General features: G+C 44.4%; 1 protein-coding gene across 2 annotated transcripts in view; it reads left to right on the top strand.

Annotated features, from left to right (window-relative positions):
• The first annotated feature begins 4,358 nt into the window (after positions 1-4,358).
• Positions 4,359-18,452, top strand: part of LOC147124982 (succinate--CoA ligase [ADP-forming] subunit beta, mitochondrial-like) — a 48,459-nt gene continuing 34,365 nt past the window's right edge. The window contains exons 1-3 of one of the 2 annotated variants that reach the window (XM_085995644.1): positions 4,359-4,467; positions 12,589-12,766; positions 15,260-15,359. In XM_085995644.1, coding sequence (XP_085851770.1) covers positions 4,396-4,467; positions 12,589-12,766; positions 15,260-15,359 — 350 coding nt within the window. In that variant the 5' untranslated portion in view covers positions 4,359-4,395. Of the gene's footprint in view, positions 4,468-9,452; positions 9,477-12,588; positions 12,767-15,259; positions 15,360-18,452 lie in introns of those variants that run through there. The other variant, XM_085995648.1, reaches the window with a different exon arrangement.

Consider the following 18,452-nt stretch of genomic DNA (forward strand, 5'->3'; position numbering starts at 1 on the left):
TTTGTTGCTGGTCTTCTTTCCTGACCGGCATACTTTAGCTATGTGACCAAGCTTGCCACATTTTCTACATTCCTGGTTTTTAAACCAGCATTGGTTCTGATCGTGTGTTGTCTTTCCACAACGATAACATTTCGTTGTACCCAAAGCCATTTGATCTACGCTGAGTACCGCTGTCTTCAGCTGCATTTCCGCAGTGCCTCTCGCTGCGGCTTTGTGCGATGCTGCAATAGAGACAGCCTTATCAAGTGTAAGATCATTCTCTTCAAGTAGCCGCTTTTGTGTTCCTTCTTTCGACAATCCGCACACGAATTTGTCTCTCAGTGCCTCTGTCAGTCCTTCCCCAAACTGACAGTATTTCGCTAGCTTATGCAGTTCAATTAAGTACTCCGCGTTGCTTTCCTCTTTCAGTTGCGTTCTCGCATAAAATTTAAATCGTTCCGCTAACATCAGCGGTGTGGGGTTCAAATGATCCTTCAGGACAGCAACAATATTAGCAAAAGTCTGATCCTCCGGTTTAGCTGGTGATAGAAGATGCTTCAATAGCCCGTATGTCTTCGCACCCATTGAGTTTAGTAAGGTTAGTGCTTTATCTTCATTTGATATTTTATTTGCCTTACAATATATCTCTATGCGTTCTACATACGTGGCCCAATCTTCAACATCGGGATCGAAATCGTTGATGTTACCACGCTTAGGCATCCTCGCAATCTTCTTGAGAAACAACAAGAAATTTTTCTTTAACTTTTTTTTTCAAAATGGCAGTTTCCCGCGCTTGTCTTCTTCCCCGCCTACTAAAATGGCGGCTTCCCGCGTTTGCTCCCGCGCTTGTCTTCTTCCCCACCTACTAAAATGGCGGCTTCCCGCGTTTGCCTTTCTCCCCCGCTGGCTGTAATGGTGATTGCCGTATTGCTGCATTCGCCCTCCCCAGCGGTTTTCAAATCGTGCCTCCCAGCCCCTTGCAGTCCGGTCCTTTCCCCTGGCTGCGGCTGAGTTCTCCGCGTTTTTAAAAATTTTCTCCTGCGCCTTACGCTGACCCGGTCGCTGCGCCTCGCGGCTTTTTCACCGGTCGCGGTCGAGCTTGCAGTCCGGTCCTTTCCCCCGGCTGCGGCTGAGTTCTCCGCGGTTTTTTATTTTTTTAAATTTTCTCCCGCGCCTTACGACGTCCCGGTCGCTGCGCCTCGCGGCCTCGGTAGCTGCCCGGCCTTTCTCACCGGTCACGGTCGAGCTCTCTCTCGACGCTGTTGCGTCTCCCAGCCCGCTTGCAGCCCGGTCTTTCGCACCGGCTGCGTTTGCAGTCACCGCGGCTCCCATGCCTTGCGCTGCCCCAGTCTCAGCGCCCCTGGCCCGACTTCTGTCCGGCTCTTTTCCCCGGCCGTGGTCGAGTTCTCCGCCCTTATAGCCTCCGTTTTTCCCTCCCCTACTTCACAGTCAACGTGGCCGACTTGCTGCTCGTCGCTGATCGGCTTACCCACCACCGTGATAGAAGGGATGATCACTGCCTGCTGCTGATGGAAGGCTTCGTGTCAGAATTCTTCCTTTGCTCTGCAGACTCGAGTCTTCTCTCAGCAGAATGATGAGAGCGGATGCCTCTTCTCGACGCCCGTTAAACTGCCTTGGATGTATCTCTGCCGCAGGGTAAGATCGTACTCGTCGCCACTGTTAAGTCTGTGTGTTATATTGAGAATTAATACACAGACCACAAGAGTAAACTTTAACAGGTCTTTACTATTCGAAGGTCAGGGCGGAACTGCCCAATAAATCATTACACAGCACTTATATACCGGTGTGGTCACTACCGGTATTACAGTATACAGCAGCCAAGATAAAGTAGTGCAACTCTTAAAATAGTTCTCTTAAAGGTGGAACGGTTACATACACTACAGGATTTTTTTCATATTATGCCCAATGGGTGCCCAATTACTCTGATAAGGCCCGACCCCTCATTAAATCGACGTCCTTCCCACTATCAGCTGAAGCTCGGGAGGCTTTCACCAGTATTAAACAGGACATTGAAAGGGCTGCAGTGTGTGCAGTGGACGAATGCATTCCCTTTCAAGTCGTAAGCGATGTGTCAGACTTTGCCTTAGCTGCGACCCTCAATCAGGCTGGGAGACCTGTGGCCTTCTTCTCCCGAACCCTTCAGGGACCTGAAATCAGGCACTCTTCTGTCGAGAAGGAGGCACAGGCTATAGTGGAGGCAGTGCGGCACTGGAGACACTACCTAGCCGGCAAACGTTTCACCCTGCTCACCGACCAGCGGTCGGTGGCTTTCATGTTTAATAACAAAGGGGGAAAATCAAGAATGACAAAATACTCAGGTGGAGGATCGAACTATCCACGTTCGACTATGATATTGTGTACAGGCCGGGAGCCCTTAATGAACCCCCAGACGCCCTATCACGGGGAATGTGTGCCAGCATTCATACGGACAAATTACAGGGTCTCCACAACAACCTCTGTCACCCAGGGGTCACCCGACTATACCATTTTATAAAGTCCCGCAATCTGCCCCACTCCATCGAGGAGGTCAGGGCAATGACCAGAGCCTGCCGCATCTGTGCGGAATGCAAGCCTCGTTTCTACAGGCCTGACCGTGCACACCTTATCAAAGCCACACGGCCATTCGAGCGCCTAAGTCTGGACTTCAAGGGACCCCTTCCCTCTGCCGACCGTAACGTATACTTCCTCAATATCATTGATGAATATTCCCGCTTCCCCTTCGCCATTCCCTGCCCAGACATGACCAGTGCCACAGTCATCAAGTGTCTCTGTAATCTATTCTGCATGTTTGGCATGCCGAACTACATACACAGCGATAGGGGGACGTCATTCATGAGTGACGAGCTGCGCCAGTTCTTGCTCTCGAAGGGGATAGCCACTAGCAGAACCACTAGCTACAACCCCCGGGGTAATGGGCAAGTGGAAAGGGAGAATGCTACTGTTTGGAAGGCTGTCACGTTAGCCTTAAAGTCAAAAGGCCTTCCGACCTCCCGCTGGCAGGAAGTCCTCCCAGACGTGCTCCACTCCATAAGATCTCTGTTATGTACTGCCACTAATGCTACCCCTCACGAAAAGATGTTCGTTTTCCCCCGGAAATCAACCTCGGGCATATCTCTACCCGCGTGGCTGACGTCTCCGGGGACAGTACTATTGCGGAAGCACGTGAGAGGCCATAAAACGGACCCCCTTGTGGAAAAGGTACAGCTCCTCCATGCAAACCCTCAGTACGCCTATATCGAATACTCTCACGGGCGAGAGGACACTGTTTCCATAAAAGACCTCGCTCCCTCGGGGAGGGGAGAGAATGATGGGAGACTACCCGATGAAGACCTACACTACAAAGAGACAGGACGCCCAGAGGTATCAATACCCAACTTTAACCTGGAGGACACTGCAGATAACCTGGAAGACACTGCGGAGGCCCGGACAGCGGAGGAACCAGAATCCACTCCCCTAGAGGCACCCCAACTGGCTTTGCGCCGATCACTGAGAACTGCAAAACCTCCTGACAGACTCACTTATACCAACTTTTAAGAAACATCACCCCGATGGACTAAATCTATAGAAGGGGTGAATGTAATGAAATCTGTTTGTCTTGATCCTGTATTCGTTTTGCACTCATGTATATTACCCTCCCCCACTGTGTATAGTTTCACTTCCTCTTTCCCGACTAACCTGGGAGGTTCCAGGTCTTGGCTCCGCCCCTGACTTCTCTTACATAAAGATCCCAGGATCTGTATGACTCATTCCTGTGAACCAGTCGGCGTGTTGAGATGTTAGCTCTGATCTTAGTGATTAAAAGCCAACTTGTTTAAGTCTATAACTTCTAGTTTTGTGGTTATTGAAGGCCCATCACAGCACCCCTGTTCAAAAGTGCCACAAGCAGACTGCCAACGTCGGATTGGCATTTACCATCATGAAAAGTGCCCTGTCCTATTGCAAAAAACGACAGCTACTTGCATTTAGATAGTGCCTTTTAACGTTGAACCACCAGCCCCCGCATCCCCTGAACTCCAATGAAAGAAGACTTGCATTTTTATAGTGCCTTTCCCGACCACCGGACGACCCAAAACACTTTTCAGCCAATGAAGTGCTTTTTGAAGTGTAATCACTGCTATAATGTAGGAAACGCAGCAGCCAATTTGTGCACAGCAAGCTCCCAAAAACAGCAATGTGATAATGACCAGAGAATCTGTTTTTTAGTGATGTTGGTTGAGGGATAAATACTGGCCAGGACAGTAGGTAAACTTGTGAAATATGTGTTGAGAGGCACACAGGTAAATCTGAAGCACTGCTGCCAGCTCTGCCCACTGCTGCTGGAGCCAGGCCAAGGCTGGGTTACCCAGGGGGCAGCGGGGCGCGCCTGCGCCGTGTAGCCCTCCGGCTCGGACTGTCATGGCGGCTTCTGTCTTCCGTCGGCTGTCGCTCGGGTCAAACGGGAGAACGGCGGCCTGCTGCGCCTCCAGGGTAAGCACCGAGGGGCAGGCAGGCCGGCCGGCCGGCCGGGAACGATGGGCTCCCTCTGAGGAGCGGTCGGGGGTCGGGGTGTGAAACTCCGTGGTTGTAGCCGGGCGGTCCCGGGGTCAGGCGGACGGTGTTTGCGCTCCGCTCGTTGGCCCCGCACTCCCGCTCAGTGACAGTGAGATCGCCTCGCAGCCCCCGGGCCGCAGACTGCTTCAACCTAGCGCTGAGCCGCCCAGGGATCGGCTGCTCTCGCATTCAGCTTCTTTAAGCCCGATTAACCTTTCTTGTCGGTAACCAATATGGGCCGCCCAGACCGACAGGCCGCCCCCGCCCCCTTGATGTCGGTGCCACATAAAACACTGCAGAGGTCGAGCCAGCTTCTTACTGATCTCTATATTGATTCTTACTGCTAAACTTGCTGTGCCTGACTAATGTGCAAAGGTCACTAGACAGGTTGATAGTTTTGGCAAAGTATTATACTTTATTTTAAAGCTGCCCATGTCCTAACTTGCACCGTCTCATTCATCCATCACCCCTATGCTCGCTGCCCCTACATTGGCTCCCAGTCCAACAACGCCTCAATTTTAAAATTCTCATCCTCGTGCTCAAAACCCTCCAGGGCTTAGCCCCATCCTATCTCTGTAATCTCCTCCAGCCGTACAACCCTTTGAGATCTATGCACTCCTCCAACTCTGGCCTCTTGTTCATCCCTCACTTCCTAAGCCCCACCATTGGCGGCCATGCCTTCAGCTATCTCGGCCCGAAGCTCTGGAATTCCTTCCCTAAAAATCTCCACCTCTCTTTCTTTAAGATGCTCCTTAAAACCTATCTCTTTGACCAAGCTTTTGGTCACCTGTCCTAATGTCGTCATCTTTGGCTCTGTGAATTTTTGTCTGATTACACTCCTGGGATGTTTTGCTACGTTAAAGGTGCTATATAAATGCAAGTAGTTATTTATATTGGGTATTGAAACAGTTCAAGCACACGCATTTTAAATCTTAACTAGAAATTGGCCATTGAATATCTATTGTGATTGATTTCTGAATGCTGAGATATCAGATTTATCCAGCTGTCTTAATTCAAGTCGGATCGAATTGAGTTTTCTTTGAGTTGTGGCACAAACCTTTGTTCTCTAGTCCATCTTTGGAACGCTGATGCCTTCTTTCCCCACTGAGTTGTATATCTGCTTAAAGTCTGTGAAACGTACATGAGATCTTTTTCTTTGCTCCCAGCTCTTTCAGATCATTAAAAAAAATTCACTCTCTGGATATGGGCAACGCTGGCATTTATTGTCCATCCCGCCCATGAGAAGATGGTGCTGAGCTACCGCTTTGAACCACTGCAGTCCGTGTGGTGAAGGTGATCCCACAGTGCTGTTAGGGAGGGAGTTCTGGGTATTTGACTCCGAGCTGATTAAGAAGCAACAGCAATATATATCCAAGTCAAGATGGCGTGTGATTTGGAGGTGGTGGTGTTCCCATGCACCTGCTGCCCTTGTCCTAGGTGGTAAAGGTCGCGGGTTTGGGAGGCGTCGCTTGGGTCTGTTTCAGCGTACTCTTGGTGCACGCTATAAACAAATAAACTGTAACTAAAAACCCATTAAAGAAAACTTACAACTTAAATTAAAATTTGGTTGGCCGGGGTGATAATGCACTCCAGTCCCTGCGGTGCCCACCGGTCGCGGAAGGATTCTAACGTGCCGGTGGACACCGCATGCTCCATCTCCAGGGCCACCTGGGTGCGAACGTGGCCGCGGAAGAGAGGCAGGTGGGCCGAACGACCCCTTCGACCGCCTGTTGCCTGGACCAATTTCTGTTTCAGTGTAAAGATGCATCCACAATTTTTGCTGAAGCCAAACTAATTTGCCAGCCCTGGTGTCTGCATCCTATTTAGGAGTATTCCTGTTATGAAGCAAATTAATGCTTCTAGAAAGTTTATGATCTTTTCTGTCCTCTTTGTTTATTACTGCCAGTTTCCAAAGTTGAGTGAATTTATCTGTTCTCTAGAGTGGTTAACGCAACAAAGTGGTTTCAATTGTAATTTAAATATCTTTTTCTAACAACTTGAGTCTCGTGTTAAGACAGATATTTGATTGTTTGCTCTGAGATGCACTTGTTTGAACAGTCGTGGGAAGTTCCATTTTTAATGAGGGAATGACCTGGAGTAGTTAGTTTACATGAGAACCTGTTGCCAGATGAGAAATAACAGGCAGATAGAATATTGTGTTGTCAATTTTCTTCTGCAATAAACAAGATAGCATGTAATATCTGGGCCAAGAACATATGGTTCTTCAACTGTCCTATTTAATACTACACTGAAAACAATTTGTTTACCTAATTTGTACATTTTATGATGGGGTGATATCAGGTTTTTAAGTACAAATGGTATTTTTAAAGTATATGTCTGATCTAAGGAAGAGGTTTATAATGTTGCCAAAAAGAGCAGTAAGCCTGAGGATTTTAGAATTCAGCAAAGCAGGACCAAGAAATTGATGATGAAAGGGAAAATAGAATATGAGAGTAAACTAGCGAGAGACATAAAAACAGACTGTAAAAGCTTCGATAGGTATGTAAAAAGGAAAAGATTAGCGAAAGTAAATGTAGGTCCCTTACAGGCCGAGACAGGAGAAATTATAATGGGGAATAAGGATCTGGCAGTGAAATTAAACAAATACTTTGTGTCTGTCTTCACGGAAGAAGACGCAAAAAAACCTCGGAAATAGTGGAGAACCAAGGGTCTAGCGAGAATGAGGAACTGAAAGAAATTCGTATTCGTTAAAAAATAGTACTGGAGAAATTAATGGGAATGAAAGCCGATAAATCCCCTGGACCTGATGGCCTACATCCTAGGGTTTTGAAAGAGGTGACTATAGAGATAGTGGATGTATTGGTTGTCATCTTCCAAAATTCCATTGATTCTAGAATGGTTCCCGTGAATTGGAAGGTAGAAAATGTAACCCCACTATTTAAGAAAGGAGGGAGAGAGAAAACGGGGAACTACAGACCAGTTAGCCTGACATTAATAGCAGGGAAAATGATAAAATCTATTATTAAGGACGTGGTAACAGGGCACTTAGAAAATAATAATAGGATTGGGCAGAGTCAACACTGATTTATGAAAGGGAAATTATGATTGACTTTTTTGTGGTTGTAACTTGCAGAATAGAAAAGGGGGAACCAGTGGAAGTGGTGTATTTAGATTTTCAGAAGGCATTTGATAAGGTGCCACACAGGAGGTTATTAAACAAAATTAGGGCTCATGGGATTGGGGGTAATATACTAGCATGGATTGAGGATTGGTTAACGGACAGAAAACAGAGAGTAGGAATAAACGGGTCATTTTTGGGTTGGCAGGCTGTAACTAGTGGGGGTACCGCAAGGATCAGTGCTTGGGCCTCAGCTATTCACAATCCACATCAATGATTTGGATAAGGGGACCAAATGTAATATATCCAAGTTTACTGATGATACAAAGCTGGGTGGGAATGTAAGCTGTGAGGAGGATGCAGAGACTTCAAGGGGATATAGACAAGCTAAGTGAGTGGACAAGAACATGGCAAATGGAATATAATGTGGAGAAATTTGAAGTTATCCACTTTGGTAGGAAAAATAGAAAAGCAGAGTATTTTTTAAATGGTGAGAGATTGGGAAATGTTGGTGTTCAGAGGGACCTGGGTGTCCTTGTACATGAATCACTGAAAGTTAATATGCAGGTACAGCAAGCAATTAGGAAAGCAAATGGTATGTTGGCCTTTATTACAAGAGGATTTGAGTATAAGAGTAAAGATGTCTTACTACAATTATACAGGGCCCTGGTGAGACCACACCTGGAGTATTGTGTACAGTTTTGGTCTCCTTACCTAAGGAAGGATATACTTGCCATAGAGGGAGTGCAATGAAGGTTCACCAGACTGATTCCTGAGATGGGGGGATTGTCCTATGAGGAGAGATTGAGTAGACTAGGCCTATATTCTCTGGAGTTTAGAAGAATGATCTCATTGAAACATACAAAATTCTTACAGGGCTTGACAGGGTAGATGCAGGGAGGATGTTTCCCCTGGCTGGGGAATCTAGAACCAGGAGTCACAGTCTCAGAATAAGAGGCTGGCCATTTAGGACTAAGACGAGGAGAAATTTCTTTATTCAGGGTGGTAAATCTTTGGAATTCTCTACCCCAGAGGGCTGTGGAGGCTCAGTCGTTGAGTATATTCAAGACTGAGATTGATAGATTTTTGGATATTAAGGGAATCGAGGGATATGGGGATAGTGCTGGAAAGTGGAGTTGAGGTAGAAGATCAGCCGTGATCTTATTGAATAGTGGAGCAGGCTCGAGGGGCCGAATGACCAACTCTTGCTCCTATTTCTTATGTTCTTATCTTGAGACTGTTTTGTAGACAGTCTGTTAAGTCATTGGGTTGAGACTTGGGAAGTGGTGAAATTCGCCAATCATGTTCCACTTGGCTGAAAATGGTTATCAAGCGATTTTCTTGAGGACCCATAGCTCGAGGGACAAGACAAGAGGACATGAATTCAAGCCAAGATGAGAAAAGGTGAATCCCACAGTTGAGATACAGCTTCTACACAAACAGGCTCATAAATGTGTGGAGTAGCCTACAGAGGGAGTTAGTGGAAAAGGAGAGAGTTAGAATTTCAAGGTCGTGGCAGAGATACCTTTGTGGCAGATAGGGCTATTAAAGGGCGATAGAGAAAGTTGTGTTGGAGGTCCTTGATCTTTGGGTGCAGCCCAATGAAAAGAAATGGTCTTTCCCAGTTCAATATTCTGAAGGACGTTGGGCAATATTGGGAGGTGGGGGCAGCATTAGTTAAGTACATCTAGTGCTGCAGCACAGGTAACCGTGGGCTCTTGGGGACTGCTTGATTGTTTCAGGAGACTTTTTCTTGGAATTGGTGTTGATTTTTTTTCTCTTGATTTACCTCCCCCTACAAGTACAATATTGCCGTACTAGCGATTAGGGAGGCTCATGCCTGAGGGTGCATCTTCTAATGGAACGGGTGAGCATTGAAGGGCCCTTCTTTATGCTCTATGTTCATATGTTTGATGTAGATGCTTTCCACGTCCGCAGCTATTTTTTGTTTCTACAGTCAAACTTCTTTATTACAAACCTAAGGGAACTGGCCAAGTCGTTTATTGGAGGTTTGGTCATTGTTATTTCAGCTTCCTCTTTTGCTAATGAGTGTTGTATTAAACTCTACAATAGTGTAAGCCGTGGTCGGAGTGTTCTGGTTTGGTATGACGGTTGAATTCTCCAATGGAAGTATTTCGAGGGGCTGTGCAAATGGCAATGGCTGTCAGATTGGAAGCTTGATTGAGCGTACAGTTAGTTTTACACCTGTACTCTTGCACTGTTGTGACAAAGCTGTAGGACATGCTTATTTGCCACTTTTTGGGGGAAATTGTAGCTGGAAAAAGTTCCTGATCTTTTAAGTGTTTAATTATAATTTTATAAAGTAAAGCAGTGTTGGGCAACTTGAGTTCTGTAATTTGCTTGTAAGGAATCAGAAGTCACATTTAGAAAAATGAGCTACCAGTATCTAATATTTTACACAAAATATCTACGGTCGATAGTGCTATTCTAAGGCGGCAATACAGGGTACAATGAAATTACAACAGAAAGCTCTTTCTGAAAGAATTGTATAGTCCTTAAGTTATTTTTGAGATAACTCTTGAAAATGCCTAACATTTTTATATCTTGATTTCAGTCAAAACAAAAATGTTTCTGACTTCAATTTTTACATTTTTTGTGACTTTTTGTAAGGTGAGGTATGCCAGTCAGAGGCTTTTCCATTCCAGTGTCAGTATCAAGTGGCCCCATGTCAAGGATAGCTCAGTGGGATGCAAGGCAACATTCCCAATCTCAAGAGAGCAGCCCTTCATACAACGACATGACCTTTTTTTTTTCCATTTCCCACTTCAGCCAGCATGCCACCTATCTTGAGTGAAATTGGATATTTAATGCCTGTTCTGTGCTGTGAACACATGACAAATGAAGATTGGATTGAGGCTGTCCAGTCTCATTTCATATACAGGTAGTACCCTTACAGCCAACTGCCAGAGGAGTCCTGCCATCATTCTAGGCTGGATTTGCACCTCGGTCCCAGAGGTGAAAAGCCAGCCTAACTTAATGCACCACCCAGTCCCCCGCATTTTAAATAAAAATTAATCGTAGGTTTGGCGGTTGCTGGGAGTAATCATTATCATGTCATGGAAGAACACTGCTTCATAAACTTTTGTTTAGTACAGGTACTCAGTTCTGTAGTGTTGCCCAGGAGTGCTGTGTGCACAAAAAAGGAATACGATACTACAAACTTAAATATAGACTTATGCTGTCCTTGCAGTTTCTTGAGACCTTTAAGTTTGTGCCAGTAAATGGTTTGACAGCCTTTTGTATTGTTGTTGACTTGAGTTGTCATACTGTAAACTTATTTTCACCACTGTCTTGGCACTCACGTGCTGTAATTATTACGATTACATATTTGCTGTCTTGTACAGTCCTCTTATGCAAACAATCTTGTGTTAAATGTAAATATGCTTTAAAGCTACAGCTTGCTTACATTGAGAGGATCAATTACAGGGTAATTACAATGACTTGATTTATATTTACTATGCGTGATTAACATTGTCTTTGTTACTGATTTTTCTTTTAATAAAGTACCTGTTAGTATACATTATAAGGCTTGGTCAGGCTTGTAAGTATTTTTGTTTTATTTTTGAAGTGAATTATACAAAATATTTACATACCCAGCTAGACCCTTCAAACAGCTGTCATACCGAACTTGAGAGCTTCCTCTTAAGCTGTATGGACAACTGACTTCACCATAGAGGAAGGACATGCGCAGAACAGTTTGTGATATTCTAGAACTCCATGTCCAGTTGCATGTGTCACGGTTCCTTGTCACCAACTGCTGAATCCAAGTCCTCATGAGGAGCCTTGGCATGTATGCCCATGTGAGGCTGATTTCCCCCACCAGGGTACTCTTCGATAGGTCACTATACTCTGCAGTCGTTCCTTTCTATCACAAATCTGCCTTGCATCTTGGTCCTTAGGCTGAAGGAAGCACTAAGAGTTCCAAACCACAGTGGAAAACTGGGCACATGCCGTTTATGCATAAATTAACCTTCACTATGACCTTGGTATCATTGAAGAAGAATGAGAAAGACCAAAGCACCTTTCTCCATTTTCTAGATCTTCAAGTTAAAGTTGGCATCCAGCAGAGCCCCCAGGTACTGAAATAAATCAACTATTAGGACAACACCCATTTTATCTTCCCACCAATATTTTGGGAGCTCCACTTGATTTGTGTAAAGCCATAAAATAACAATTGGAAAACCCACCACCATATCCCTCTGATTGGCTCATTGTTTAAGATTAAGATACTGGGTCCCAGGAGAGTCTGCCAGCGACACGGCCTCATCTATGAGAGGGTGCACTGTAATTCTTTCAGATATGTCTGGAACACACCCTTATGGTGCCATCTTCAGTGAAGATGTCACTTAGGATTGGTGACGGTGAACAACCTTGTCTCACTTTTTCATTGACTTTTTCCTTACATGAACCTTGGTCCTGGAGTTCACATCCCCCCAAAAATCCAGGTTTCAGTCATAGCTTCTTCACGAAGGCTGTGTGATGAGAGATCAACGAAAGCAACAATCTGTCCTATGGAGGGCAGAGTAGAGTCCAAGTCTTATTTGGCTGGAGTAAATAAAAATTGTCATAGAAGTACTTCAGCTGAAGTGTTGTCAAGTGAAGTGCAGAGTCTGAAGAGGACCAGAGAGTTTAAAAAAATCAGAATTGGATAAGTATTTTAAGGTTATATATTAATAGGTACTCAATTTAGTGGCTGTTGAATATGACATTCTGTAGATTAAGCTAATATATATATTATATCTTAAAATTTTCAAGCTCTCCTCTCAAACAGTGAAGTATCTTTTGAAAGTTTAACTCTTGTTCCATTTCTGTGCACCTCTTTGCATAACAATAATTATTCCCATTTAAAATAGTTTGTGTTTGACAGGTAGCTACAATATTGTATTGTTTGCATTATATTGCATAGTACTACTGTACCATATAAAACAAACTAAATCAGCTTTATCTTCTGCTTCTAGATTTTTGGCGGATCCTTAAATCTAGTTGGGAATGAAATCCAGCAGCAGCAACAACAAAGAAATCTGTCCCTTCACGAGTATCTGAGTATGGATTTACTGAAGGATGCAGGCATAAGTATACCAAGGGGACAAGTTGCCAGTTCAGCTGACGAAGCCTTCAAAGCTGCCAAAGCATTAGGTATGCCTCGCTCTGCATATTGAGAATACTTGATGTGAAACTTTAGCATTAAAGTGAAGATTTAATTGTGCTGCTCGTTTTAATTTATCACTTTTATTAAAAAATACAATATCATGAGAAGTAGAATCCTACCTTTTTGATAATCCTTGTGACTCAGTTGGATTTCAGTGTACCAGAACTTGGAAAAACTGATTGAAATAGCCACACAGTATTTGGAACTGTAATGTTCTGTTTTCCTGTTCTTCAGCCAGACAAATGTAAAACATTTCAGCCCAACCATTTTTTAAAAATAGTGGGCTAACAGGCTCGAGGGGCTGAATGGCCTACTCCTTTTTTTATGTTGAAAATATTGATGTGAAATGATATCCTCCTTCCTTGCCACAAATACAGCAGTTTTCTGCACTGCCAATCTTTGACCACTGGGTGGTGTGAGTGAGCACAGTACAATGTACAGTATATACTGTAAAATGTGTGGACAATCTGCAGTAGCAGAAGATGAGTAAATAAACATGAGCATAAGAAACATCAGGGATGGGGAAAGGCTGTTTGGCCCAGCAAAGCTCTTCCCTCTAATTTTTCCAACATGGGATTTAATTGTTGCCCTCTCCATAACTTTGTCCCTCATCTTGCCTGGTAAATGATTCCAAACATTTGTCACTAAATGCTAGCATATGTGGCAGAAAATTTACATGCTTTTCCTTAGCGCTAAAGTGCTTAAGAGTAGCTACACTCTTATTATAATTGTGGAGAGTGAAAGTATTCTGGGAGGAATGGGGCTGTGCCCTAACTGAGTAAAACTCTACTGTCCTAAACCAGAGGAGAGGGATACAGTTGGGCTGCTGGCATGCCCCTTGTGGCTGGTTTAATGTAGTACAAGTGGAGACAGGGAATTGCTCACTCGGCTATAGTTCGTTTGTAGTGTTGGAAGACAGAGCAGTAGTGATACCTGCCCTCCTGTATGCTTCAGAGACATGGACCATGTACAGCAGGCACCTCAAAGCACTGGAGAGGTACCACCAACGCTGCCTCCGCAAGATCCTGCAAATCCACTGGCAGGATAGGCGCACCAACGTCAGTGTTCTCGCTCAGGCCAGCATCGAAGCTTTGACCACGCTTGATCAGCTCCAATGGATGGTCCGCATGCCCGATACGAGACTCCCAAAACAAGCGCTCTACTCGGAGCTCCGACATGGCAAGAGAGCCCCAGGTGGACAAAGGGAACGCTTCAAGGACACCCTCAAAGCCTCCTTGAAAAAGTGCAACATCCCCACTGACACCTGAGAATCCCTGGCCCAAGACCACACAAAGTGGAGAAGAAGCATCCGGGAAGGCCCCGAACACCTCGAGTCTCTTTGCTGGGAGCAAGCGGAAGCCAAGCGCAAACAGCGGAAGGAGCGCACGTCAACCCAAGCACCCCACCCACCCACCCGCCCCTTCAACCACCATCTGCCCCACCTATGACAGAGACTGTAGGTCCCGCATTGGACTCATCAGTCACCTGCGAACTCATTTTTAGTGTGGAAGCAAGTCATCCTCGGTTCCGAGGGACTGCCTAAGAAGAAGAAGATAGTTCGTATGTAGTGCGGGAAGACAGCGAGAAACACAGATGTTCACTCTTAAATTTAGATATTAAAAAATCTCATCCCTTTCAGTTCATATTAGGCACACTGTTGATTTTGTGGGGGGTGGGCAGTGCACGTTCTACATGGAGATTCAGAGTTTTATTTGTTTGTAATGTTTTTATGATAATTTAAGTTTTGTTGCATTAGTTAATGTGTGCGTTGAATATCAGCAGTTTTTTTCCTGTGGTGTTCCTCTCAGTCTGTGTGTGTGCTGAAGTTACAGGTTGGCTGGTTATTAATTTCAAGTATGAACTTTGTAAATACAATAAATGGTTAGGGGGATACCTCCGAGGAGAGGAATGGTTTAATTTAATTTCAGTTCTTCATTGGTAAGATTATGTAAGGAAATGCTTTGTTAAATGAACTTGTGTAGGATATCTTTGGGTACAAATTATATCCAGAAAAGGAAAAGCACGTTAGCATGAGAGAAGCAGTTAACCTAACAATGCTAGTCCTCTTTATTTTCAGCATAAGATAATGAGTTGAAAGAATCCTTCAGATGAAGGACTGTCTTTCAGGTGAGACGTTAAACCAAGGTCCAGTCTGCTCTCAGGTGGACATAAAAGTTCCCATGGTACGATTCAAAGAAGAGCTGGTGCAGGGTTCACCTGGTGTCCTGGCTAATATTTATCTCTCAGTTGACATCACTAAGAACAGTTTATTCGGTCATTTATCTCATTGCTGTTTGTGGGATCTTGCTATGTGAAAACTGGCTGCCATGTTTCCTACATTACAACAGTGACTGCACTTGATGCGATCAGCTCCCCTTCTTCCATTCTCTTTCCTTCCCCCCCCCCCTTTCACTGAAAAAAATCGCAAATGTTTGTGCTGACAGGACTGACTGAATTCATTTAAAATTTTGTTCCAATAGGGTCAAAAGATGTGGTGGTGAAAGCTCAGGTGCTTGCTGGCGGGCGAGGCAAAGGAGAATTTGAAGGTGGTCTGAAGGGAGGAGTTAAAATCGTTTACTCGTAAGTCCGGTAATCCCTCATCCTCATTTGCGAATCCCCCTTCCAATTCCATTTGGCTATCTGGATGTTACTTTACTCTTTCTGTGAACAGCACTTCGCTACCATTTTACAAGGTAAAGCGACTTGCATCAGAACCTGTTGGCTCCTTTTCTGAACCAACAAGAAGTTCATCACATAACATGCACCAGTCTGAGGCCTATAGTATATTGGCCATCTGGGAATATGGCTGTTATAGTATGATACTAATACTAGATAGATGAACAACAGCCTCAACACAATGGCGACAATTATCTAAGAAGACACAATGAATAGTAATTACTCTGAGGAGATATTACAAAGACTCTGCTGATCCTGAATAAAGCAGTGAACTGTGTGGTTACAGCTGATGCCCAAATGTGCTTGAAAGCATGGGCTAGATTACTTTGTAGACTCGGTCAGGAGCTCCGATGTTAAATGGAATAATATTTTACAGACATTTAACATTAATGGAGGAAGCGATATGAACAAAGATTGAATGTGCTGAACAAAGATTGAATGTGCTATACAAAGATTGTATATTGTGCTGACGATTAATAGGCTTCCCAGCCTTCTGGGGAAAACTTTTTTTTAAGCACAACATAAATTTGGTTTGTTGACACTCTGCCTGCTAGAAGATGCAAATAGTATTGCATCAAGTTGCAAGACAGGCAAGCATTAGTGCATTCGGAATTTCTTGCCCCCACAAAATCAGATAATTTTAGAATAGACCCAATAGGACGCTTCATAGTTTAAAGAGCCAAGCAGCTGCTTGCCAGTATTCTAGACTGTATACTTAAAATGAGGATATTGGTACTGTCATTCAAACATCTCAGTAGGGCCTAGCAGATCATAGAAATGATCTTAACGGTAAAGTGGTCAGTCTTAGTAACCACAGTAAAGCCCAAGGACAATATCGGCGTGCAAATCCAAGATTGGTAAACAGGAGTGAGTGCTCAACACAGGAAGGTGCATAAGCAGTCTAGTAGCACGTGAAAGAAATCCAAAAAGATGTCTGACTTGAACCAAATTGTAAGGTGATTAGAAACGTCCACTTTTCTCTCCAGCTCTGAGAATGCCTTATTACATCCAGATAACCTGAAAACTTTCTGGTCCTTTAGAGCAACCTAGACATCTGCCTGATTCTCATCAACAATTTCCATAATTTGGTCTTGTGCTTTAGCACCAGATTTTTCTCCCCGGCTAGCACCCCATTAGCAAAATTAATCTTGTGATAGGAGGTGGCCTTCCTGGTATGATGAACTTAGTCTTTACATCAGACCATCAACATTATTATGATCGTCAGAATTTGGACACAAAACATCTCAACTGCAAGTTAAAGAAACTGCTGCTCGATAGAATTTGTAGAATCAATAAGTCCTGGGCACTGTTTGATACAGATTTTACTAACTTAGTTTTTCTGAGAAATGCTTGAGAAGCAACAGCACTGAATTAAAAAGAAATTTTAAACTTTGATATCTAGTATTAAGTAGCGTGCTAAAAGGGACATTGTAGGAACAGAATCAATGATGGACTATCGCGCTTTCATCTGCATAACAGGGACTTTCCTGTAACCCTATCCCATAATCAATATAGTTTATTCTATATGGTGTATGGATCAGTTTATGTTCTAAGGAATTGGAATGAAAGATGACTAACATAACTCTGCCCTGGTAAATAAAACCTTTTATTTGCCAGATCAAGACAGTAGTTAAAAATTTGATAATGCCTATAGTATTACAACATAATTTACTAAAAGTGTTTCGATCTTGGTCTACCAAAGATCGTTCAGAAGTTGCATCAAAAGTATATTTGGAGAGGCTAATCCAATATAGTCCTGAGACTTACTAAAATTTTAACTAGGTAACCAAATCTTAGTGGAGTACACAGTTTCTCAGAATATATTGGAACCCTAGTGTTAAATAGCAATAACCTGAGAGTTTTCCATGAGAGTTAGCATGCAATCATTGATTAAAAGTGGCTCCATTACACCTAGCAATCCCACACTATATTACTAAAATGTAGGAAGCTGAGATTTCCTACTGTTTGTATCTCTAAGATTATAATAGCCCATATTCTCCCAGGGACTTGTGCCACCTACATCATAGGGACCCTTAAACGGCCCAACCATCTTCAGCTGCATCATCAATGACCTTCCCTCCAACATAAGGTCAGAAATGGGGATGTTTGCTGATGACTGCACAGAGTTCAGCGCCATTCACAACTCCTCAGATAATGAAGCAGTCCATGCCTGCATGCAACAAGACCTGGACGACGTTCAGGCTTGGGCTGTTGAGTGGCAGGTAACATTCGCGCCACAGAAGTGCCAGGCAATGACTATCTCCAACAAGCACGAATCTAACCAATGCCCTATGACATTCAATGGCATTACCATTGCCAAATCCCCCACCATCAACATCCTGGGGATCACCATTGACCAGAAACTTAACTGGACCAGCCACATAAATACTGTGGCAACAAGAGCAGGTCAGAGGCTAGGTATTCTGCGGCAAGTGTCTCTCCTCCTGACTCCCCAAAGCCTTTCCCCATCTACAAGGCACAAGTAAGGAGTGTGATGGAATACTCTCCACTTGCCTGGATGAGTGCAGCTCCAACAACACTCAAGAAGCTCGACATCATCCAGGACAAAGCAGCCCGCTTGATTAACACCCCATCCACCACCTTAAACATTCACTCCTGCCACCACCGGCGTACTGTGGCTGCTGTGTGTACCATCTACAAGATGCACTGCAGCAACTCGCCAAGGCTTCTTCGGCAGCACCTCCCAAACCCGAGACCTCTTCCACCTAGAAGGACAAGGGCAGCAGACGCATGGGAACACCACCACCTCCAAGTTCCCCTCCAAGTCACACATCATCCTGACTTAAAAGTATATCACCGTTCCTTCATCATCGCTGGGTCAAAATCCTGGAACTTCCTCCCTAATAGCACTGTGGGAGTACCTTCACCACACGGCGCGAAAGCAGGGACAGGGTACTGAATTTGGATGATCAGCCATGATCTCATTAAATGGTGGAGCAGGCTCGAGGGGCCGAATGGCCTACTCCTGCTCCTATC

Source organism: Somniosus microcephalus, chromosome 1, assembly GCF_052327205.1.
Source record: "Somniosus microcephalus isolate GS21.2 chromosome 1, FLI_Smic_1.0, whole genome shotgun sequence".
NCBI classification, from domain to species: Eukaryota; Metazoa; Chordata; class Chondrichthyes; order Squaliformes; family Somniosidae; genus Somniosus; species Somniosus microcephalus.